Source organism: Kwoniella dendrophila, chromosome 2 (assembly GCF_036810415.1).
Source record: "Kwoniella dendrophila CBS 6074 chromosome 2, complete sequence".
Classification (NCBI taxonomy): domain Eukaryota; kingdom Fungi; phylum Basidiomycota; class Tremellomycetes; order Tremellales; family Cryptococcaceae; genus Kwoniella; species Kwoniella dendrophila.
In genome coordinates this window covers 1,388,154-1,411,825 of record NC_089477.1, presented here as the reverse complement: position 1 = coordinate 1,411,825, position 23,672 = coordinate 1,388,154, and the positions used below count along the sequence as shown (strand labels likewise).

At 36.4% G+C, this 23,672-nt stretch overlaps 8 protein-coding genes across 8 annotated transcripts; 3 read left to right on the top strand and 5 right to left on the bottom strand.

The window, feature by feature from the left end:
• Positions 1 to 606: 606 nt before the first annotated feature.
• Positions 607 to 2,513, top strand: L201_001936 (uncharacterized protein; the record flags this gene model as incomplete). The annotated part of the gene is made up of 5 exons (XM_066217717.1): positions 607 to 880; positions 976 to 1,353; positions 1,442 to 1,984; positions 2,074 to 2,163; positions 2,248 to 2,513. The coding sequence occupies 5 exons, from the start codon at positions 607 to 609 to the stop codon at positions 2,511 to 2,513; spliced, it is 1,551 nt and encodes a 516-aa protein (XP_066073814.1).
• A 438-nt stretch (positions 2,514 to 2,951) lies between these two features.
• Positions 2,952 to 4,738, bottom strand: L201_001935 (4-aminobutyrate transaminase; the record flags this gene model as incomplete). The annotated part of the gene is made up of 6 exons (XM_066217716.1): positions 2,952 to 3,218; positions 3,306 to 3,491; positions 3,559 to 3,978; positions 4,036 to 4,106; positions 4,181 to 4,484; positions 4,559 to 4,738. The coding sequence occupies 6 exons, from the start codon at positions 4,736 to 4,738 to the stop codon at positions 2,952 to 2,954; spliced, it is 1,428 nt and encodes a 475-aa protein (XP_066073813.1).
• Positions 4,739 to 5,607: 869 nt separating this feature from the next.
• On the top strand, positions 5,608 to 6,572 carry L201_001934 (haloacid dehalogenase, type II; the record flags this gene model as incomplete). The annotated part of the gene is made up of 4 exons (XM_066217715.1): positions 5,608 to 5,623; positions 5,690 to 5,710; positions 5,770 to 6,300; positions 6,403 to 6,572. 4 exons carry the CDS (start codon positions 5,608 to 5,610, stop codon positions 6,570 to 6,572), a joined length of 738 nt encoding a protein of 245 aa, XP_066073812.1.
• Positions 6,573 to 6,924: 352 nt separating this feature from the next.
• Positions 6,925 to 8,469, bottom strand: L201_001933 (tartrate dehydrogenase; the record flags this gene model as incomplete). Its single annotated transcript, XM_066217714.1, has 6 exons — positions 6,925 to 7,255; positions 7,326 to 7,402; positions 7,468 to 7,548; positions 7,625 to 8,067; positions 8,173 to 8,274; positions 8,346 to 8,469. The coding sequence occupies 6 exons, from the start codon at positions 8,467 to 8,469 to the stop codon at positions 6,925 to 6,927; spliced, it is 1,158 nt and encodes a 385-aa protein (XP_066073811.1).
• Positions 8,470 to 9,162: 693 nt separating this feature from the next.
• Positions 9,163 to 11,271, top strand: L201_001932 (uncharacterized protein; the record flags this gene model as incomplete). The annotated part of the gene is made up of 8 exons (XM_066217713.1): positions 9,163 to 9,186; positions 9,268 to 9,429; positions 9,514 to 9,725; positions 9,797 to 9,889; positions 9,966 to 10,178; positions 10,282 to 10,395; positions 10,465 to 10,558; positions 10,666 to 11,271. 8 exons carry the CDS (start codon positions 9,163 to 9,165, stop codon positions 11,269 to 11,271), a joined length of 1,518 nt encoding a protein of 505 aa, XP_066073810.1.
• Positions 11,272 to 11,704: 433 nt separating this feature from the next.
• L201_001931 (uncharacterized protein) lies at positions 11,705 to 14,557 on the bottom strand (the record flags this gene model as incomplete). The annotated part of the gene is made up of 7 exons (XM_066217712.1): positions 11,705 to 12,017; positions 12,120 to 12,607; positions 12,684 to 12,926; positions 13,002 to 13,178; positions 13,276 to 13,545; positions 13,666 to 13,998; positions 14,084 to 14,557. 7 exons carry the CDS (start codon positions 14,555 to 14,557, stop codon positions 11,705 to 11,707), a joined length of 2,298 nt encoding a protein of 765 aa, XP_066073809.1.
• A 1,879-nt stretch (positions 14,558 to 16,436) lies between these two features.
• Positions 16,437 to 17,971, bottom strand: L201_001930 (uncharacterized protein; the record flags this gene model as incomplete). Its single annotated transcript, XM_066217711.1, has 3 exons — positions 16,437 to 16,729; positions 16,855 to 17,644; positions 17,756 to 17,971. 3 exons carry the CDS (start codon positions 17,969 to 17,971, stop codon positions 16,437 to 16,439), a joined length of 1,299 nt encoding a protein of 432 aa, XP_066073808.1.
• Positions 17,972 to 19,501: 1,530 nt separating this feature from the next.
• L201_001929 (uncharacterized protein) lies at positions 19,502 to 23,636 on the bottom strand (the record flags this gene model as incomplete). Its single annotated transcript, XM_066217710.1, has 20 exons — positions 19,502 to 20,202; positions 20,258 to 20,275; positions 20,329 to 20,380; positions 20,439 to 20,801; positions 20,881 to 20,895; positions 20,953 to 20,999; positions 21,067 to 21,214; positions 21,342 to 21,399; positions 21,463 to 21,539; positions 21,589 to 21,642; positions 21,698 to 21,734; positions 21,791 to 21,926; positions 21,996 to 22,071; positions 22,124 to 22,194; positions 22,255 to 22,287; positions 22,418 to 22,487; positions 22,549 to 22,563; positions 22,619 to 22,708; positions 22,774 to 23,208; positions 23,262 to 23,636. 20 exons carry the CDS (start codon positions 23,634 to 23,636, stop codon positions 19,502 to 19,504), a joined length of 2,871 nt encoding a protein of 956 aa, XP_066073807.1.
• Positions 23,637 to 23,672: the final 36 nt, after the last annotated feature.

Here is a 23,672-nt window from a genome sequence, read left to right as displayed (position 1 = left end):
TTGAAATGTAGACCGTCATTGATATCCTTTGATAGGATGCGGTTTTATCTAACCTTTTTCTTGTTGTAGTGTATGTGCATAGTTTCTCCTACATAGGAAGGATATGTTATCTTACGACTATTTGATGATCTTGCTCTGTCCGTTGACGATGAGTCAGTCTATTCATATGATCTTGACTGATGTATCGACACAACATAACAGTCTCTTAGCTGGATGTTTAGCCATAGACAGCGTATGATTATGGCATCTGTTAGGGCAAGTACAAGTAGCGTCGGCTAAACATAAAAGTAGACGCCGGTTCATTCGGTTCATTCGGTCAAATACCTCCGGTAGCGAAAGCTGTCATTTTCGAGTTTTACCGTATCTCTTCTATCTTGAAGCATCTCATCTCAAGTCCAAGTTGGGGTATTTTCGATAACGTTATGTTCCAGTCATAGTAGGTATGTATCTCCAAATATAGATAACTTTACTTCGCAGCTGAATTTACAATTGTTATTGACTGCAATAGAGATAGCAATATAGATTACTCGATAATTCCTCTTTCTCGAAATCACCACCTAAATCCTATTAAATCACTTCGGTATAATCATATCAAGAATATTCATCATGTCTAACAAGAACAACAACAACGAAGATAGATTATTACCTGTCAAAAACCGTACAGAACCATTTTGGTTATGTGAAAGAGATACGATATTACAAAATGCAAGAACAACATCAGAATTACCAAATCAAACTGATATAGTTATAATTGGATCAGGTTTAACAGGTGCAATGATAAGTTATCATTTATATAATGAAGCTGAAAAATTAGGTAAAAAGATAAATATAATCATGTTGGAAGCGGATGAAGTTTGTAGTGGTGCAACAGCAAGGAATGGTAGGTGATCTTTCACTTGAACCTATACGAAAACTTGAAGTGATAGTTGTGCTAATTTCATTACCAATGTTTTTTTTTCCAATTCTTCACCTCAGGTGGTCATTGTAAACCAATACCATTTATAGGATATAGATCAGAACGATCAAAACATGGTAAAAAAGTAGCCAATGATTTATTATCATTTGAAGCTTCAGCATTAAAACAATATGCAGATATAGTTACAAAAGAAGATATTTCATGTGATATGAATGTTACAAGAGCATTTGATATTTGTTTTAAACAAGATGATGCTATAGAAGCTAAAAAAGATTTTGAAGCTAGAATAAAAGATTTTCCAAATTATGTTAAAGAACAAGATATTAGAACGGTTGATGATCCAAAAGAATTAGAAATGTTGACAGGTGTAAAAGGTGGTTATTATGGTGCAAGTTATCCTGCAGGTCATTTATGGCCTTATAAATTAGCTACTTCTTGTGAGTTGAAGATAGGATCTGACCTATGTTTAAGTTTTTTCAATGTAGCTTAAACTAACTTATAATTTACATATATATATATATATAGTGATCCGTATATCTATTGGTAAAGGATTAAATTTACAAACGCATACACCTGTACTATCGACGAGAGAATCAAAATTTCATTCTGGTAAATGGGAAGTTAGAACTGATCGAGGTATAATAACATGTTCACAAATTGTAATAGCATCAAATGCATATACATCAGGATTTTTACCTGAATTTAAAGATTTGATATTTCCTGTTAGAGGTACAGTTTCATCTATAACACCTAGTAAAAATTTTCAAAAAGGATCTTTACCTGGTCCTTTGAAGTATACATATGGATTTAGACATGGTAAAGGTGAAGTTGATTATATGATTCCAAGACAAGGTAGAGGTAGAATACCTGGATTAGGTAATCAATCAATCATTTTAGGTGGATCAAAAGGAACTTATTTGAAAGATTTGAATCAATGGTATAATAATAAAAATGATAATCAACAATTACCTGGTGCAGAAAATTACTTTAAAAATTTTATGAAAAATTATTTTATAGGTTGGAATGATGGAAATGAAAATGGTAATGTTGATAAAGTTTGGTCAGGTAGTGAGTTATATACACAAATTGTAGTCTAGCTACCTAACCACCTATGTCGCGTAACTACTTTCACTAATAAATTCTTATACTATACCTAGTCCTTGGTTATTCTGCAGACCTTTTACCTTATGTTGGTGAAATACCTGATAAACCCGGAATGTTTGTTTGTGCAGGATTTACAGGACATGGTGAGTCTATACTTTGTGTCTTATTTATATATCGATTTCAAATTTATCTGTATGACCTTGAAAACTTACAAAGTAATTTTATAGGTATGCCACGTATACCAGGATGTTCAAAAGCAATATCATCTTTAGTAATTTCAAAATTACAAAATGGATTTATAACTGCAAATGCACAAAAGAAATTTGAAGATTCTTTACCAAAACCATATTGGTTAACGAAAGAAAGATATACATCGAAAGTAAATCTAATCAAATCAGCAATGGGTCAAGGTGAAGAAGATAAAACTAAAGGCGCTTTGGAAAATTCAGATGAAGCTGTTCTGGCTGCAAGAGCTGTACGAGCTAAATTATAAGCCTCAAATATATCTGTATCCACACTACATTTATTTATACATGTATATCAGTTGTATTTTCTTTCCCTATTGTACATAGAACCAGATGATAATTTGTATGCATTCGTTATCGATTACATACATAGTGCTAAACAGTCATGCTCACATGTGAGGAGCTAGGATTATCTGTTTAGACGTAGATATACCTATATTACACACAATCTGTCATCTGTGTATGCGACCAGAAACCTATCCATCTGCCTCTTTGAGCTTCCTGTTGTGAAATTATAGATTCTCATTCGAGCTTGTTACTACGGTCTATCAGTCAAAGAGAAGACTTTATAAACAATGCATGATATATACAAAAAGCAAATTACCAAATTACCAAAATACCACATATCCAAAATTCATCCAAGGGAAAATACGAAACACCCTATAAACTGAGTTAAACTATTCAATTTATTTACCTTGAATATTCTTAGCTACTTGTTTAATAGATTCTTTCATGATTGATAACATTTCATCAATTTCATCTGATGATAAGATTAATGCAGGAATTAATCTTAAAACAGGATAAATACTTGTTGTTAAAGTTAATAAATTTCTATCATAACATTCATCTTGAACTAATTTATTTATATTTCCAGGTAATTTAACTTGTTCACCTCTTGTATGATTTCGAGTTAATTTGGAATTTGGATCTTTGAATTCAATTGCTATCATTAACTGTATGTATATATATATTACATTCTCAATGTCAGTTCGTTTATAACTAATGAATAGTCAGAAGTTGCCACTACAGCAAAAACTTACACCTTGTCCTCTTACTTCTTCAATCATCCATCCTCCATTTTCAGTATCAGCTTGAATTTCTCTTAAACCTTTAAAAATTTGTTCAGATCTTTCATTTACATGACCTAAAATATCATGTGTTCTCATATATCTAGTCGTTGCTAAAGCTGCTGCACACGCTACAACATTACCAGAGTATGTACCTCCCTATTCCATCAAAAAGAAATTGGAGTCAGTCGTTTACGAACAAAGGGAAAAAGTTGAAAACACTTACTAATGAACCTGGTTGCATACACGACATAATTTCACTTCTAGTTACGATACCTGAAATTGGCATACCATTGGCAAAACCTTTTGCGAAAACCATTAAATCAGGTTTAACATTTGAATGTTCAATTGCAAAAGTTTTTCCTGTTCTACAAAATCCTGTTTGAATTTCATCAACAACTAAAATTATACCATATTTATCACATATTTCTCTTAGATATTTGATATATTTATGTGGTGTTGGTACATATCCACCTTCACCTATTACAGGTTCTAAAAATATAGCTGCTGTATCTTCAGGTGCAGTTTGTTGTTGTAACAAATTATCTAAACCTAATATAGCTTGTTCAACGAGAACATCTTCAGATGTTTCTTTAGGTAATCCCATTGCATGCCAATATGGGAAAGGTGTAGTGTAGACACATGGCTAAAACGCGTATTTAGTACATAGCGGATTTCAAATAATGGTAAAGACGCAACTCACCATTAGTGGTCCTGTACCTTTGAAGAAAGACGTTTTGGATCTTGTCAAAGCAGCTGCACCTGACGTACGTCCTAGTGTTGTGAAGATGATGATTAGCACATGAGTTTCTGGGCTATATAAAATATTGTAAGGAAGATAAACCTACCGTGATAACCACCTTGCATAACAATGATGTTATTTCTTTTAGTTTTAGTTCTAGATACTTTAATAGCAGCTTCAATAGCTTCTGAACCTGAATTCCAAAAGAAGAAACTATCTAAACTTGGATCAGGCATCATGGTCAATAAAGATTCAACTAATTGAACATAAGGTTCAGATAAACCAATTGCACATTGTACGTGAATGATTGATTGTGCTTGTGCTATAATTGCTGCTGTAACATCTGGATGAGCATGTCCTAATGATGTTACTCCGATACCAGATGTAAAATCGAGTAATTTTCGATTATCCTATATGCATCCGGAAAAGAGCCCCAAAGTCAGCAATTTGAGATTTCCTGTGTTTATCACTGATACAGACTTACAGTAGTAAGAACTCTTAATCCTTTACCTTCTTTAAAAACATGATCTCTTAATCTACCTAAACCTTTTGTAATGTGCTTATCAGCAATAGCTTGAAGACCTTCTGTAGAGGTTGTCAAAGGCAAAGGCTTTGATGCTGAAGCAAGAGGAGCGATTTGTGAAGTTGAAGCGATTGAAGGCATTTTGTGCGATATATGATATTACAATTAAATTGATGAATACCTTTCAAAACTTTAATTATAAGTAAGATGTAAAGATAAGATCGACTTCAACAATCAATTGGAAGACATGTGAATGATACTGAGCGAGCGATACTCGACCCTTGTAGCCTATGGATTCATGTCAATAATCTCGGTTACACAACTTCCATATCAATATTCAGACCGGCAAAATAACTTGACTTTAGCCAAGCCAGTACCTTCATCTTGTTAAGGAGTGTGATAGCCGCTGCTGAAGCTTATTTGTAGAACGGTAATTCCTTTAAGTTGATTTCATCTTGATCAGACGTTAAAGTGAAAAGAACATATTTATCAACCGTCGGCAAACAATGGTTTGTTGATAGATAACGCTCTTTCACCGCCCTACTTGTAGCATTTGTTCATCTCACATCGTCTGACACATGCCTATTCTGTCATGCCTATTTTTGCTTAAATTAATTCCTAGCTAAATGACAAAGGTATGATCAACCGATCAACCGACGCAACCAAAGGACCCTTTACCCTTTACCCTTACCCTGAATACACGGTTTTAGCCGAACAATCTCGGTGAAATGCAATAATGCATAATATTAATCGTCGGACCGAATGAAATGTCATTGCATGTGATGTGATGTGCCCCACTACTATCTTATACGATAGAGTACTCTATCTGTAGATGGATAGATAAGTCAGATCATTCAAGTAGTAACCAATTGCTTCATCAGATTGTTTCCACTTCTTCCCATCTTACTATATTCTGGTATTTGTCAAGCTTGTATCCTCACATTACTATCCATTCTCATTTTCATTAACCTGACTTCTCGTCATCATACGCAAATAACACCTTATTCATCATGCCATCTGTAGTTTGTGAGTGATCCGTCAGAGATACATCATCTAGAAAGTCTTGACTGATGAATGGTTTTGTGACGGCAGTTGACGTTGTAGGAACATGTTGTGAGTACAGCACTATAATTAGCCAACTCAACGCTAATATCTAATTGAACAATGTATAGTCTCTTACGATAATGGAGCTGAAGCAGTTCAAGCTAGATTAGGAGATAAATTAAAGAAATATGGAATACCATCAAAATTATTATTTTATGCATGGGTTTGTGGTACAGAAAGAGATTATTCATATTTATCACAAATTAAACAATATAAACCATTTTTTGAAATTTTATCAAATACACTTAAAAGAGTTTTATTTCAAGCTGGTATACCTGCAGAAGATTTAGAAGGTGATAATTTTTTCACAAAAGAAGATGTTGAATATATTAGATCAGAATATTTAAAATTAAAAGCAAGACCTGGATTAAAAGAAATGATGAAAACTTTAAGAGATGGTGGTTTTGAAGTTTGGTGTTGTTCAGATGCAAATATTGAAAGAGTTAAAGGTTATTTCGATCATGCAGGTGTAGAAATGCCTTTAGATCATATTTTATCTGCAGATTCTGTAAATGCAGGTAAACCAGAACCAGCAGTATATAAATACGCAAGAGAAAAAGCTGGTTCAGATCAACAAGGTGAAGTCTCCGTATTTGCTGGTAAGTGTGTTTTCCCTCAGTGTACTCGTACCATGATCGAATTGTCTAAAGGAAAGATATGTACTAATATATCTTTCTTTTATCCTTTAATCCGTTCAACAGCATCACACGCATGGGATTGCGCAGCTGCTAAATCAGCAGGTTTCCTTACTGCTTATACCACTACATATGAACTTGATGAATGTGTTGAAATTTTCGGTAAATCAGATTTAGTCGCACCAGATTTAATTTCCCTAGGTAAAGGTATCGTAGAAAAATGGGGTAAAAAGTAGTTAGGGTACATTTTGTATAATATTTCATACGTTGTTATATGCATAAGACTTGAGTTTGGACAGTGTATTGCCTACAGCATCAGTCTGCATCGACTGTGTCGTGTCCAGCTCTAGCCAAATATACACCATGATAGATACCACCAACGGGGTCTGAGGTAGGTTTCCGAAATTGTAACTGTAACGGACACTGCAATACGACTCCTCACATACCTCTGATCAGGAGTTGTGTTAGTCATATTGCAGATATACATACAATGCTATCATCTTTGCAGCTAAAAAGTCCTACGAGGGAGATGCTAATTTTCACTCGCATAATCTTTCATTCATGCATAAAAAATATGTATACTATTTTCTATTGATCTTCAAGAAGTTTAATAACAGCTTCAGTAACTTCGGTAGTTTTCAATTTCCCACCTAAATCACCTGTAGTCTGACCTTTTTCAATACTTTTTTCGCAAGCTTTTTCAATTATTTGTGCAGCTTTCTCTTCACCTAACCATCTTAACATTTCAGCAGAGGACATTATTGCTGCGATTGGATTAGCTAAATTTTTACCCATAATATCAAATGCTGCTCCATGAACTGGTTCAAATAGTGAAGGAGATTTTCGGGTTGGATCTAATGATAATGAATGTGCTATTCCAATTGATCCTGATAAACCTGCTGCTAAATCTGATAAAATACTATGTAGACGCAATATATCAATATTAGCTATTAAGTCATTACGCATCATGGAAAAATCCTCAAACTTACTCTCCATGCAAGTTGGTGGTCACAATGGTATCAAGTGATGTGGGTTTCGTTACCATTCGTACAGTCATTGCGTCAACCTTTATCATCAGCAAGTCAGTTTTTATACTCCTTGGCAACCCCAAGAATGAGACTGCTGACTTACAAGCATTTTATCCCATTTGACATCGGGGTAATCTTTCGATACGATTTCAGCCACTTCATCCCAAAGTACCAAACCGTATCTCTGATCAAATTGAACTATATCATCAGTATACGCATATCTACCATACGATCATTACAGAAACTATGGAAAAACTTACTTGAGCATTTGATTTACTAACTACAGTTAAAAATTTCTTTGGTCTTTTTTGAGCTTGTTCAAAAGCGAATCTTAAACATCTTTCTACACCTTTTCTTGTAAATATTGAAGTTTCAGTTGCGATTTCCCATGGTGTATTTTTATGTGTTCTACCACCTTGACCAGAATATTCACCTTCAGTATTTTCTCTTATAATTAACCAATCTAAATCTTTATGTGAATTTATATTTGTTATTCTTGCTGGTATACCAGGTAAAATTTTTGATGGTCTAACATTAACATATTGTTGAAAATTTTGTCTCATAGGTAAAATTAAATCCCATAATGATATATGATCAGGTACTTCTGGATCACCAACTGCACCAAAAAATATTACATCATTCTTTCTTAAATCTTCTACCCAACCTTCTGGAGCATATGATCCTTTAGCTTTATAACGAGCACCTAAAAAGCAGGAACAAAAGATTCATTAATAAGCTACAATTGTTCAAGTTTTCAAAGTGAAATGATTCAATGATAAAATTGAAAGCTGAACGATTCTCAATTCACTTCCGTAATCAAGTTCATCGAATTTCAGCTCAAAACCTCCTACTTTTTTCTGGATAGTTCGAAGAACATCCAGAGTTGAAGCTGTCACTTCGATACCGACACCTAAATAATCACAATGTTAACAACATATCTTCAGATATGCTAATCCATGTCTCCTCAACGATTCAACTTACCATCACCAGCAATGACTGCTACCTTATGTTGACGGATGGAACTCATATACATCAACCCATGCCTGGGTTGAAGAATTTTAGCCCTTGGTAAGGTAGTCCTGGTTGCCGTTCTAATTGTGTTCATCTTGCGCAATCGAGTTAGGTCAGTTCAGCTTGTAAACTAGCGTGTAATGATGTAGGTTTCAAAAATTCTGTTTTGATAAGGGCTGGCTGGAAATGTATAAAAAACGCTAGGTGATATTACGCAGTCTTCCACAGCCAAGATGAATACATCTGCTGAAGACTGGTATGAAAGATACTCGTATACTTGCATTTGGTTTACCTGTCCACACGACGGTTGACTCATATTGTGCTGGTCCCATCTCCCCATGTCTAAGATCACAGCTAGCAGTCGTTCGGCCTATGCTATAGGTTGTTGGTAACGAGGCATATCAGATACATGTTTATCGGACTTGAAATCAGCCGGACGGACATTAGATCATCTTTGAGAAGATTCGGTTAACTCAAAGCGTTTAGGGTTGTACACAACCGACGGCAAAGTAGATGATAGAGTTGAGATGTGCATGATGACCTAAGTTACCGATGCTAACATTAAATATCAATTATGGCGGAAGGAGATGTCCGATACGGATAGGATAGTAAGGAAACGTAAACGAGATCAGATAATTCTTGTAGGAATTAATTCATGACATCTTTGTTGGAGAGCATAGTCTTTTGATGAAGATACAACACATATCTGACTTGTAGTAAAGCAAATTGAACATTTGAATTCTCATCCCTACCTGACATAATCAGTCACAGTTGCGCAACCATCAAGATGTCTAAAACACAAGATCTCGGCGTAAGTAACATATCCTCTATAGCTATAGCTATAGCTATTGCGATGAGATGAGATGAATAATGCTGATGTTACTATTATCAGTCCTTACTTCAAGATGCAGACCTCTTTCGAACTCAAGGTTATATCAATGGAAAATGGGTATCAGCTTCAGATGGAATAACTTTCCCATTAACGAATCCTGCTACAGGATCAAAAATAGCTGATATGCCTCATATGCCTAGAACTCAAGTTTCTGAAGCTATTGTAAGTTTTTCAGGAGCCTACTTGTTATATCTAGAAACTCGTAAGATTGATATTGATTTGACCGTTTGGTTGTCACATACTTAGGACGCCGCGAAAGCTGCTTTACCTTCATGGTCAGCATTAACAGCCTATCAAAGATCATCATATTTATTGAAATTACATTCTTTAATGGAACAACATTCACAAGATTTAGGTACAATCTTATGTGTAGAAAATGGTAAACCATTAGCAGAAGCCAAAGGTGAAATTGCTTATGGTGCTTCTTTTATGCAATGGAATGCTGCTGAAGGTTTAAGGTAAGTTATCGTATTAAACAATTCGAATAATGTTAAGTTCGTACACAATTAACAACTTTCCACTTTTATAGAACATACGGTCAAACTATTCCAAGTCCTTATCCAGGTACAAGAAATATAGTTATCAAACAACCTATTGGTGTTTGTGGCTTGATTACACCTTGGTAAGTTCAAGATATCGACTGTAGCCGTATGAAATAGTAAGAGGGATTTACATTGACAGAGTTGTCCGTTATTTAGGAACTTTCCAAATGCAATGATTACACGTAAAATGGCTCCAGCTTTAGCAGCAGGATGTACAGTAGTTATAAAAGCACCTGCTGAAACACCTTTATCAGCTTTAGCAATGGCAGTTTTATGTGAAAGAATCGGTATTCCACCTGGTGTAGTTAATGTTGTGCTTATGGATAAAGGTGATAGAGAAGCTGCAGCAGGTTTAGAATTATGTGAAAAGTGAGTTAAAACACACACGCACCCACATATATATATATATATATTAATCTCGGTTGGAACTGGTATTGAAAGACTGATGTAACGCTTTCTTTCTCATTTACAGTCCAAAAGTATCAAAGATTTCTTTCACAGGTTCAACACCTGTTGGTAGATTACTTATGAAACAAAGTAGTTCAACATTGAAAAAACTCTCTTTCGAATTAGGTGGAAATGCAGCGTAAGTATATTATTCTGATCAATTACTTCACACAGACTTGCTTAAATTTCGTTTATTCTTCTCATTCAGATTCATTATCTTTGATGACGCGGATCTTGAATTAGCTGTAACAGGTGTTATCGCATCAAAATTCAGAGCTGCTGGTCAAACATGTGTTTGTGCTGTAAGTTTTTACCTTTTCATGATTACAATGTAATCAGAACGCTATATACAGGGCAAACTTTTAGCTAAGGCTAATAAACATGTTGATGGGTTTTTTTTTTTTTGTAGAATCGAATTTTCGTTCATGCTGATATATATGATAAATTTGCAACATTATTAACTGAAAAAGTTAAACAACTTCAAATTGGTAATGGATTAGATCAAGGTATAACAATTGGACCTTTAGTAAATTCACGTGGAGTTGAAAAAGTTGAAAGACACGTTAAAGATGCATTATCAAAAGGAGCAAAAGTTTTAATTGGTGGTGAAGGATTTTCACCTAATAATAATAATAATGATATTCAAGGTGAAGGTGTTGAAACATGTTTTTATAAACCAACAGTTTTAATTAATGTATCAGATGATTCATTTGTTTCATCAGAAGAAACTTTTGGACCTTTAGCACCATTATTTAAATTTAAAGATGAAAAAGATGTTATTGAAAAAGCAAATTCTTCAGAAGTTGGTTTAGCTGCTTATTTTTATACAAAAGATTTATCAAGATCAAATAGAGTTTCAGAAGCTTTAGAAGTTGGTATGGTAGGTGTAAATACTGGTGTTATAGCTCAAGCTTGTATTCCTTTTGGTGGTGTAAAACAATCTGGTTTCGGTAGAGAAGGTGGTCCTTCAGGTATAAATGAATTCCAAATTGAAAAAGTGAGTTTCCTTACATAAGTACGTGTTCTAGTCAGCGCTCCAGACTAAATGGTTCTTTTTTTTCCTCAAAAATTCAGCTCATCACGATTGGAGGTATATGACTACATCGGGAAGCTAAATTATAAAGATGTATATCTAAATGCATTTTGCATGCGTTAAATTGATTAACTCAGATTCACATAGAATCTGTCAGACCGTGCAAGGCTTGATTACTATTGTATCCCGATTGATAGCATTCTATGCATTCTATATTGTGTATGAGAATGAGAGCTAGTACAAATAACAGACACAGTATATATACTAGAAATACAGTTTGTTTACCATTTCAAATACAAAGTTAAGAGATACTAGGTCTTTACACTGTATTTTTCCTTTTTCCTTTCTTATTTTGACTACCATATACAATCAATGTATTGATAATCTTTGAAAAGGGATACAGATATCCCAAACCCTAGAAACCAGGTCCACTAGGTTTAAAACCTAAATCATATATTTTTTGTTCGAAATCTGATAAATGTGGATCATCTCTCCATTGAACAACTTCTATCGGACTTTGTTCCCAATCTGGATAGATAATACCTTCAAATTCCTTTTCTTCTTCTTCTTCAGATTCTCCATCATCTCCTGTTTTAGTCAGAGCGGGTTTGATAACTTGAGGATCATCTGGTTTTATTGATTTCTCATGTTCTTTGGCTATTTGTTTACGTTTTGCATCTGCTTCTTTACGTTCTTCAGGTCTTGGATCAATGTAATCTAAATCAATACTGTTTATTTTGAAAAATTGATAAATTAGCTTTTCCCCTCTGATTATTTATCATTAACAAAAAGAAAAGGATGGTATAGGTGTACAGAAAGAGAAAACTCACCATAAGGCAGAAATCCATCCACCATGATATTTGACTTTAATACCCCTTTCTCTTACAGCTCTTCTCATGATCATTTCTTTTGCTGGAGATCTAGCTTGACCCTGTTCATTTGAATCGGCTAACATATCACAGTCTACATCACCTAAACCTGGTAGATCATCGTCTTCAGGCTTTGTTGGTGGCTCGTCTAATCTTGCTGTTGATGGTGTAGCAGGCCAAGTGTTGAATAAAGGTAGTTGTTTTGTTCTACCCCATGAATACCCTCTACCTACACCACTTGGAATCTGTTTCAATAGATTGTAATGAACGAATAATGGTTCACCCCATGAATCGTGTTGCAACATTGTATGCGAACAGAAATCTCCAGATGCTGTTCCACTTGGTAAAGCAGCAGCTCCGACCCATCGTCCAGGTACAGCCCATCGCTTCCTTAACGCTAACAATGCCCATCTGAAGATATCTTTATCACCATCAGAAAAGTAGAACCACTGTATAATGACAAAGAGATTTAGCTATTGTGCTACACGTCTCAAATTAAAATAGATTGTTTGCATTGAAACTCACGAATTGATGATTCTCCAACATGTATTGAATTAATAAGAACACGTCTAAATGCTGTTCTTTATCAACGAACATTTGACCAGTTTCCATTTCCCATTCATTTCTACATTTTACACCTAAAATTGACCAGATAGGATTGTTTGCTGAAGTTTTCCAATAATCTGGTGTTGCCCAAATACCTAATCTTTTGTAATTTGGTGCATCAAACATATATGCTGGATCTCGAGTTGGAATTGAATCGGAATCCTACAAAAAAGACCATCAGTTTTGTTATCCAAGCCAAGTCTTTCGACAAGTAACAAACCTAGCAAGTTTACTCACAAGATAAAGAACCTCTTTGAAAGGACTTTGAACAACCGCTAATGCTTTAAGATGGTATGACTTATTTTTCTTTAAATCTTTTGTTTGTCCAGCGGCTTCAACTAATTCAGCACCCAGTTCTCTTAATTCTTGTACTATCGGATCATCTTCACTTGGTTTTTCACTTGGGAAATGGTACTACAGTAATCATGCAGAACATCAGCGACTTGACCCTACTGACCAACGATCATAGCTTTTCAAAGCGAGTTGGATGGTTCACGGGAAAGAGACTCACGATTTGTACAGGTAATTCACTGCCATAAGATCTTAACATACCTAAACTCCATTTGACTCTTGTTAAAGTATCTGCATTTCCAGCAACCATGACTATACCTCTACCATGACCGTAATTCTCATGTAAACGATTTTTCAAGACAACATTTTCCATGTGATTTATCAACTCCATTCTATATTGGTGTAAACTTGTTCGATTTACTGAAGCCCACATATTTGCTGAATGCTGTATCATATGTGTATTATGTTGTTCTGAGATTGTATCACATTGCTATTATATAGAAAAGAACAAGGTATTTGAATTAGCTTCCAATCCTTTGTTTTAGTAGTTCACTAAGAACAATCAAAGCTCTGCAAATAGTGATAGATTTTTCTAAAACCAAGAACTCACCTCTAAATTCCATTGAACGAATCCACCATGTTCAACTTCACCATCAATTTCACCTCTACCACCTGGAGCTTCTTTCCAAGCATCTAATCTTTCTTTTAAAGTAGCTGATAAAGGTAATGGATCTGAAGCAATATCAATCTCTCTTTTCCCTTGCCCAGCAATATCTGAATAGATTGATTTATATTTTGGTCCTGTTGAAGTTGAAAATCCGAATGGTAATTTAAATGGTTTCTTTGGTTTTCTGAATGGTTTTGTTAATTCATCCGAATTAGACATGTTTAAATCATCTGATAAAGATGCTTGGGTATTAGAGCCTGAAGATAGCGATATTTGCTGTATGGTTTAGTTAGCGTAGGTCAAGTTTACGAGCATTAATGGATAATATAGGAGGCCATCTAAATAAGAACTCAATACTCACATTGGCACCAGATTGATGTAAACCCAGACTCAATAAGCCTAAAGCCAGTATGATCAGAAGGATTTTCTTCATTATAGTATTAGGTAAACGATTCCGTATATTCATTCTGAAATTTCTAAAATTTCCTAAAATACTTTGTTTTTTATAGTTTGAAGGAAATGGATAACTATCGCTACTTCCACCACTACCACTTTCAAGTTTTCCTGGACTCATAGGAGGTTGGAGTAAGGGAGTTTGACAATTTATATCACCTTCAACGGTTGATGGTGATGGTGATGAAGATGAGTTAGAAGATTCAGGTTGGGATTGAGAACTGTTATTATCAGAATGATGATGATTTTTTATAGGTGAATTATCCGGTATAGGTGATAGTTGTGATTGAGAATGAGGATTATAGGGCTTTTGAAAAAAAGAAGATTGTTTTTCGTTTATGGGAATATGTAATTTTGGTTTAGGTGTATTCGATGATGGCATGATGGGATGACTTTGTAGACTTGAGGGGGAGATTCTTTACTGAAAGCTCTCTTTGCAGTGAGATGTAAATCGATCCAATAATCAAAGTTTTCTTGAATTCAATTTTCTTTTTTAATCTAATCAACTAAAAGAATCAACCGAATATGATCAGTATATATAGTACAGTACAGTCGACCCAAATTTTGACGCATAGTCGAAATAGACTATAATACAGTTGAAACGCAACAAAGTTCCATATTCAGATTGTTTATCGCAGTTACTTCGTGTAAGATCGCAGTGAAACCGGTTTCTTCTTTCTTCCTTCTCCGCAGCCAAAAATAGATAAAGGCTGAATTGCACTGTAACTCTCTCTGCGATGAAATAGAGTCACAATGCAGAGTTTGATAGATTGATGATCTGCGCTTATTCTTTCTCCTCCTTACTTTGCTCGTAGCTTGAATACCTTTCCTTACAACAGCGGAAACTGAACAGCATATCTGATAAAGATATATAGGAAAGGTTTATTAACTCACCTTAAGATACTCGATCGCTCGATATTACCTTATCGGCCTTTTCCGCTAGGTGCGAAGGAAAGTTGTGAAGATTTTCTTTCCTACTTATTGTAGCCGTAACCTTATGTTGCTCAAACCAAACTGGAATAATATTGTGATCTTTTGAGCTGTGTGTATGTTTGTTTACAAACAAGACAGAATGCATCAACATCCCTGTTTCATACAATTATCATCGTCACCGCAGTATTTATTTGTGTATCTTGGTAATCTATCTGTAACAAGACTAAAAAATATAATGCTATCTATAGACAGCTCAAAAAAGGGTGAGATTATGACGCTATTCTTTAAATGATTTATTCGCAGTCGCATCATTTGGTAAAAACACCCTGAATCATCAACAATCTGCGTAAAATCAGGAAATATAAATATAATTGTCGATTTCGGTATTTTCAGCAAAGTAGTGCCTGAACTCATGTCAATTCCAGTGGTCCAGAACCCATCTAACCATTTGCGAACAAGTGGTATTCTGTTTCGTCGAGCATCATTAATGACAGCAGTGGAAGCGTCCAGGAGTCAGTAACAATAACATGTGCTCATTGGAATGAAAAGCTGAATTGCTTTTCATCTCACAGTTGATGGGATTAACCGAAATATCATATTTGTATTGAACATGCATAGATAATTACATACTATGGAAGAAACACTATCATGAACTCTCGCATCTACCATCAAATATTGATATTTAATCCAATTCCACCGAATATAAATTTGTGTCTACGACGACTTTCGGATTATGCGATAATTCTTCGAATGCACCTTGATGAACGATCAAGACGAAAAGGAATAGGTTCAGTCAACATCTAAGATTTACAATCAATTCTTGATCGATTCGCACAACCTTGTTAAACCAAAATACTTGATTTTTTCTATTCTATCAAAATTCCCGCTCACGCATTAAACACGGCTCAAGCCTTTTCAGGCGAGCGGGTGATGAAACGCGGAGTCTATGAGAGATCTTTATATAGAACATGTTCAACAAAGAGAGGTGCGAGATAAACCAAAAATCAATTCAAAAGTATAGATGAAATAACTTTCACTATTCTTCTCCGGCCTACTCAACTCGGCAGAATACATCTAAAAACGACCATAATAATCCGAGTTTATCATCCATTTCATTTCGGTAGTTGACAGTTGGAAGTGCTTGATGACGAGTGAAATTGTCCATGAAACCGATATACTAACGATTATTGATATGATTGACCCAAAGAGACATTGTATAATCAATAAACCTAACTGTAACCTTGGATATATACCTTGAATAGTGTGTAGCCTCATATATTTTGTGTTGTTCATTTTTAGACTTCTTTGACCTTTTCTCTATTTTATTTCTATACTACAACTGATCCATTTGTATTTCCGAACCACTCCATACCCAAAACACTTGATGATTGGTTTTGATTTTGTATTTGTTCATTTTCTCTACCATTATTTCTACCTTCAATATCTTCAATTAAATTTTTCATTGCTTCATCCCAATTGTTTAACGTGTTGACTCCATTTCCATTTTCCCAATTGACCTCTGTTGTCGATTGACCATTCCACAAGTTGCTGTTGTTGTTGTTGTTGTTGTTGTTGAATGTGGATACATTATTTGTGAAGTTGAATGGTTGATCCAACCTTTCTTGTGTGCCAAAGCTATTACTAATCTCGCTACTAAATTGATTCTCTCCTCTGTTATCAAATGACTTGTTTGTGTTGAAGTTGAAAACATCAAATTGTTCCCCCTCGCCCGCTGCAGGGCCTTACCTTCTACAACAGAAGTTGAAGAAGACATGGTCGCCACCTCTGCTGGGTGGCGAGCGACGGCGTTCGATGAGTTGACTCCATTTAACAAACTTTGAGTTTCAGAAGATTGTGAAGTAGGTATAGGTATATCGGTAATTGTGCTTGGATAGAAGGGTGGAGAAAGGGTTGCTTCGAGACCTGTTGTAGGAGGTACAACGACAGGTGCTGAAAGGAAAGATGACCAATCGATATTGTTTGCTGTGATAGGTGAGACAATTTCGGTTGGTTGTTGTACATTAGGTTTTATATCTTGAGAAGAAGATTGTAATCCTGAAAAGTTGGCGACAGCTACAACCTGTTTTACTAGATTTTCCAACAATGATACTCGTTCGCGTAAAGCCACATTTTCAGATCTCAACGATTCGAAATCATTGTGTGTAGGAGAGAATGTGGATCGATGAGGCTGTTCAACAGGTACAGGTGATGGTGTGTGGTGGATGACGGGTTTGACATCTTCTAATTCTAAGTCTGCGGGTGGAGGTGCGACATTGGAAAGTTTGACACCTGTACCATTAACTAATTCAGATGGGATACCGAGATCGTTTGCTAGTGAGATGACACTTTGTGCAGGTGAAGCTTCTCTACCATTTGAACCAACGTTGCTGAAAGATGAAGGTGTTGCAGGTGAATAAGAATCACCTTTCAAAGCTCTATTTTCGGCTTCGAGTTCTATTACACGCTGTTCCAAATGGGCGAGATGAGCTTTACGTTGATTTCTTGAGCGTTGTGCTGATTCTCTATTTCGAATTGTCTATAAATACGGGCTGATTAGCTACAATGATCATAGCGCTGACGCATGAGGCGTGTCCAAGTTGATAAAGCAGAACAAATGAAGGGATGCGTAGTTGTTGTGTAAACTCACTCTAGCTTCCTTTCTAGCTATCTTAGCTTTCAAATCGTCATCCACGTTTTCATCGTCTTCACCTTCTGCACCATCGACGTCTTCTGTATGATCATCTTCTGGGATATCAGTGATTGCTGATGATGTGGAAGGTCTAGGTCGTTTGGCCTTATTAGCTGTATTGATTGAAGATGAAGGTGCTGGTCGTTTAGATGATGAAGCTACTGCGTTTGTCATTATGAATGGTGTTTTGTGATATATGATATTTAGGTAGAAACGATGAAAAGAGTCAAATAAATAGATGTACAAAAAAAGGTAATTAAAAAGGGGGATGTATCTAGAATCAACTAGATATATGAATGAGAATGGTATGTTATAAGGTATAATGATTTGAACTATATTCTATTTAGAAAAAAGGCTGTACAACGAAAACAGAAAATGGAATAACAGAAACTGGGTATTTTTAGTGTATGGTGATAGTACGAAGAATGTAAAATGTAGAAAGGGGGAAAACAATGGGAAGATCGACGTGGAAGTGTAAAGGTCTATATACTCTATCTGACGTGGAGCTAACTACGGTGAGGATGTACAGCTTAAAGGTTCAAGACTAAATGCGGTACATGAAGGAGTGTATCTGAATAGGCTTACACTACTGAAGGGTGAGAATGTGTAGTATTGTTCAGGGTAACATTATTTGAATCCTTTGTCCTGGTGGCAATGATTGAAATCAATCACTCCATCAGTGGGTTTACGATAAATTCCTTCGAGTTTCCCCCTTAAAAAGGCTAAAGGCAATCGTGATTGTTCCTTCGGTCTCTTCGTTATTCGGCCGGTGAACCGTGTATCTGTGTGTAGTTTAAAAGTAACTTAACGGTGTGCGATTTAGCGGTAACCTTGGCATCTCGATGTTCAACAATTTAAATTGCTAAGGTTAGATATTCCGTAATCTTGTGAAACGTTAATTCAATACAGTTAGTAGTTAGTTGACGCTGTGATTCATGCTGAGATGCGTAGCAAATCGCATCAAATACACTACATAACTTGGATTTGTTTACAAAAGAAGCGGTATCAGATAAAATCAATCAAAATCAATCAAACAAACGTAATCATAAGCGAATTCTAGACCAAATAGGTACTCAATCAAACTTTTAGCGCTAACTAAACTTCTGTGGTGTGTCACACGAATGAAACAATAGCCTTAAGCTAAGAACGTGTATCATAATTTCTCAATCAACTTTCTTTTGTTTGAATTTCCGCGGTATGATCCAAGCGCGATGATGGCGATGATGATGATGATTAAGTGATTGAACAACACGCCAATACAAATGCAGGTGACTCAAACTGAATCAATTAATCAATCAATCAAAAGGATATCCTTTGATGGCTAAGGGCGTATCTGCGTTTGCGTGCTTGATTTGGAAAGTATACAACAAAGGATCTGTTTTATTCGCTTCATAAGTTACTACTTATCTGCAGTATTTCTACGTCATTCCCAATCTCAAAATCACGATTTTCTCTATCACGTGCTGGTACAATATTCCCTCATTCATCAGATATATGATTAGACGATCAATAGATGTAGATAAGGTAGAGGTGATCTTATTGATCAAGCTGGAAAACATCTGTCAAGGATAAGAAATTCTTGATCGTCAGGATGATATGTATAGTTTACATGACATATGCTTAGGATTAAAAGTGGATTATACTATGCTATAATTAAATTTGTACAATTCGTACATACAACAATGTGTTAGTTTTTAATCACCTTTAATCACTATCCTCTACACTCATAATCCAAGTATCACTTTGTATGTTCCTTTTTGAGGTCGATAATCTATCAATTTCCCAACCATCTTCCTGAATATCACCTGGAATATCGTTCCATGATTTAGCATAATCGTCATATTCTTCATCTTCTTCCAAAACCTCTTGTGGAACATCATCATATTCTATATCTTCTTCAACAAGATTGGCTTTCTTTCTCCCTCTTCCTCCTCCTTTAGACGCGGCTTTTGATGTTGATCCGACTTTAGCTTTAGCTTTAGGTTTCGCTTTCGATTTCTTGTCAAAAAGTTGAGCAGGAGTACCATCATCATTGATATCAATATCAAACCATTCTCTTTCTAAACCCGCCTCTTCTTCTTCCTCGATTTGTTTACCCTTGCCTTTTGCCCTAGGTTCTGATTTGGCTTTTGGTTTTGTATCTGTTTTTGCTTTCTTATTTGCATTTCCTTTATCTTTTCCCGTGTCTCCGTCATTATCAACCGATCCGTGATCTTCGTCCTCTTCTTCGTCTTCTTCATCACTATCGCTTGCTCTTTTACCCTTCTTAGCTTTCGTTCTTTTGGGTTCTGGTACAGGAAAAGTACATTCAATCTTGACTGATCTACCGGCTTCTACATCCTGTAACTTCAGCCTGGTCAATCGTACGGCTGTATCCGAGGCGATGATATACACATTTACGGAGTCTATTGAGAAAAGTCAGCTACAATCGTAATCATAGGTCTGTAGTGGATAGCTTACAAGCTGTAGCGTGATATGCTGTAGAGAAGATCGTTAATATCATTGTCGCAATCATGATTCAAACTACTTACAATCTGCCAGGTACCCTAACAATACCAGATGTATCAATAGTGCTTCGGTGTCCTGAGTGTTATCCTTTGTCAGCGTAATCAATCCATGTTCTGAATGATATATAGCTCACATCCTTGCTTAACGTTATTTTTCCTCCTAAAGCCTCCAGGTCAACCCTTTCTTTTTCTCCATTCAACCTCCTTTTGCCTTTTTTGCCTTCACCACCACCAACGACTCCAAACAAGCCACCTCCTAGACCCCTAACTAAATCAGATAAGTTGGCAAGGGTAACTCTCCCCCCTTCACTTTGAACGAATTGAGCTATTTTCATTATTTTCCATGACTCAACCGTTACATCTTTCGTTATGATTGATTCTGGCGATCGCATACAATTATCGCATATCCCGCAAGTTGACGTTGTACCTGTTGAAGAGGATAAGGCATCTGGTGCATCCCAAGCTGAAGCAGAAAGATGTGCTGAAGCGGAAAAGTACTGCGAGTGATCAAAGCCAGAGTGCAAGCTGTATCAGTCATCATTATTCAGTACGCCAAACACAGGCATATCGACTCACTTTGGCAAAAGCAACCTGGACGAATTGTTAGCAAGCAAAAGACCACAATATTTATTTGAACAGCGGACTTACCTTTCTACATGTCTTGAGATCCTGCGCAAACCTTAGCATCTCTTGTACTATAGCTTGGGCGTCAGCGGCTGATCGTTTCTGCCGAGCAATTTAGCATATAGAGTAACAACTTACATTTGCTCGACCCATCTACATCCCCATAAGTCAAAGAAGAAAGTCTTGCAGCATCCTGACCTCTGTAGAATAGCACGCAGTCACTATCTTGTCCATCCCTACCAGCTCTACCGGTTTCTTGGTAATAACCTTCTAGGGATTTTGACATCTACGATGCAATGTCAGCTGCTGTTTGTATAACAGCAATTTGAGTAGTCTAACTCACAGAGTGATCTAAAAGGGGGAAATTAGCCAAAAGAGTTCTGACAAAGTATGACGATATACTTACGGATAACATATCGTACATCCCCTTTGTCTATACCTAAGCCAAAGGCAATAGTAGCGCAGATACAGCTATGATGTGTGGGAAGCACGATTAGATGTGGTTTTCTGCCATGACTATTGCATACAACTCACTTCACCTTGCCCTCCCGCCACCTCACGTGAATACGCTCTTTCTCGTAGTCTTCTACACCTGCATGATATATACCGGTCTTTCGACACATTAGCCCTATATTGACAAGAGGAAATACCTTAACTCACTTTGATATTGCCGCCCGACCATTCTCGTAGTTCTTCGGCTACAGTTTCGGCATCCTGATCAATGTGTTAGATAATCCTCGCAAGACCGCATAATGTGATTGAAGCTTACCTTCTTACTCAGACAGTAGATGATTCCACTTTGATCCCTAAATGTCCTGATAATTAGCTGTTGCTACCTTAGCCCGAGTGTAAGACAGCTCACTGATGATTTTTCTGTATCCAATCTCCCATGGCTGCTATTGCTGATTTGGCATTTGAAGGTTTCGACAACACTTTGTAGTGAAGATTAGGTCTAAACAGAGGGGCAGAGAAGAACACCGTGCCTGTCGTCTTGGCAGCTGCATCAGAATAGTAAGAATCCCATTATCAGCGATCTCCAGATATGACCATACTCAGCAATAACGCACAGCTTCCATCGGTTATAGGACCAAGTCGTAAGATTTTTAGTAGATCAGGCAATGTTTTGGAGCTCAAGGTAGCTGTCTGCATATTAAATCAGCTATCGGGACAAACAATCCTAAAATGGCTGACGTACTACGGCTTGGATGGGTACTCTTGGGAAGAGAGTTTTCAGCATTGACAGCTTTTTGTAATCAGGTCGAAAATCTGGCAAATGAATCAGGATTGGCTGTTCATCCATTAGAGAATATTGTGTTATCAGCTCACCATGACCCAGTTGACTACAGCAATGCGCCTCGTCTATTTGATCCGTTAGTTCTTCGAATACAGATCTATCGGTAGCAGCGCTAACGACATACCAATTACGAATCTTTCTGAACAGAAACTTATCAGTTGATGACCTCGCAAGCATAGTAGAGATGGTGCTTACTGAGCCTTCCAGCCTCGTTGACCTTTTCCAATGTCGATATAAGTCTTTTAGATTTCGAAACTTTTTCTGGCTAATTACTTCATCAGCTTCGCTTTTCGAAACCGACATTTCCTTCCTTAGTCAGAACTGACCGTGACGTAGCAGAGCTATCAAAGATTTTAGCGTAATATCATGTCTATAATTGAAGTATTTCTGACTTACCCTAATCTCCTTCTGATACCTCGTAGCACCAGCTTTCATCCTTTCATAGATCTCATTCTGTTCTGATGTTGATGTAGCACCAGTCATCATCTGTTCCAGAATATAAAGTCAGCTTGACTCCGTGACTTCAGGCAAGATATGGGAAGCTGACATACCACACACTCTATACCGATTTCCTTCAAAGCTCTAACTTGATCCCATATCAAAGCTAATAAAGGACTAATGACGACAGTTAAACCATTGCCCATAACAGCGGGAAGTTGATACGTTAAACTTTTTCCACCACCTGTAGGCATAACACAAACTATATCTCTTCTATCCATAGCCGCATTGATGACACCTTCTTGACATAGTCTAAATGTGTTTAGATGAAAGATCTTCTTTAGGTTTTGTACTATTTGATCAGAAAAGGGGAAATCCGATTTCTGATAATCGATTAAACCCGGATTCGCTGATGTGGTAGTGGAAGTAACAGTTGATTTGGGTAAATTGTTTGATACTGCTAATTGGGCTTCTAAAGCTCTTCTTTCAGAATTGAGCGAAGTATGAAGTTCTTGTAAGGGCCTTATTTGAGCTTCAACATCTTTGATCTACTTAACAGAGTCAATAGCGGCGAGATAGAGAGTATATGATATGTACGCACCTCTTTATCAAGCTTTGTTAAAGCTACCTGTATAGCTTCCCTAGCTTCTATATCTAACGGTCTTTGTTGAGAGTCATTCGTATCCGTTGAAGTTGACTGATTTCTATTTCCCAGCCTTAGGCCTCCTCCCCATGATATCTGCGAATCATTATGGGTCCTACTTCCGCTCGATTGTATTATTGGTATATCGTCTTCATCGCTATCAATCATGATAGGTTCGGAACTTGAATTATTCCTTAAGGGTTTAGGGGGTACAAATGGTTTACTTTCAGGAAAAGAAGAACGAGAAGCAGCTGGGTGGCGAGAAGAAGAAGATTGACCATTTGATGGGGTTCTAATCGTAAGTCGGTCCGAATAAAGATTGAAACTTGTCATGATATTGAAAGTAGTGACTGTTTTCTAGAGGCTACT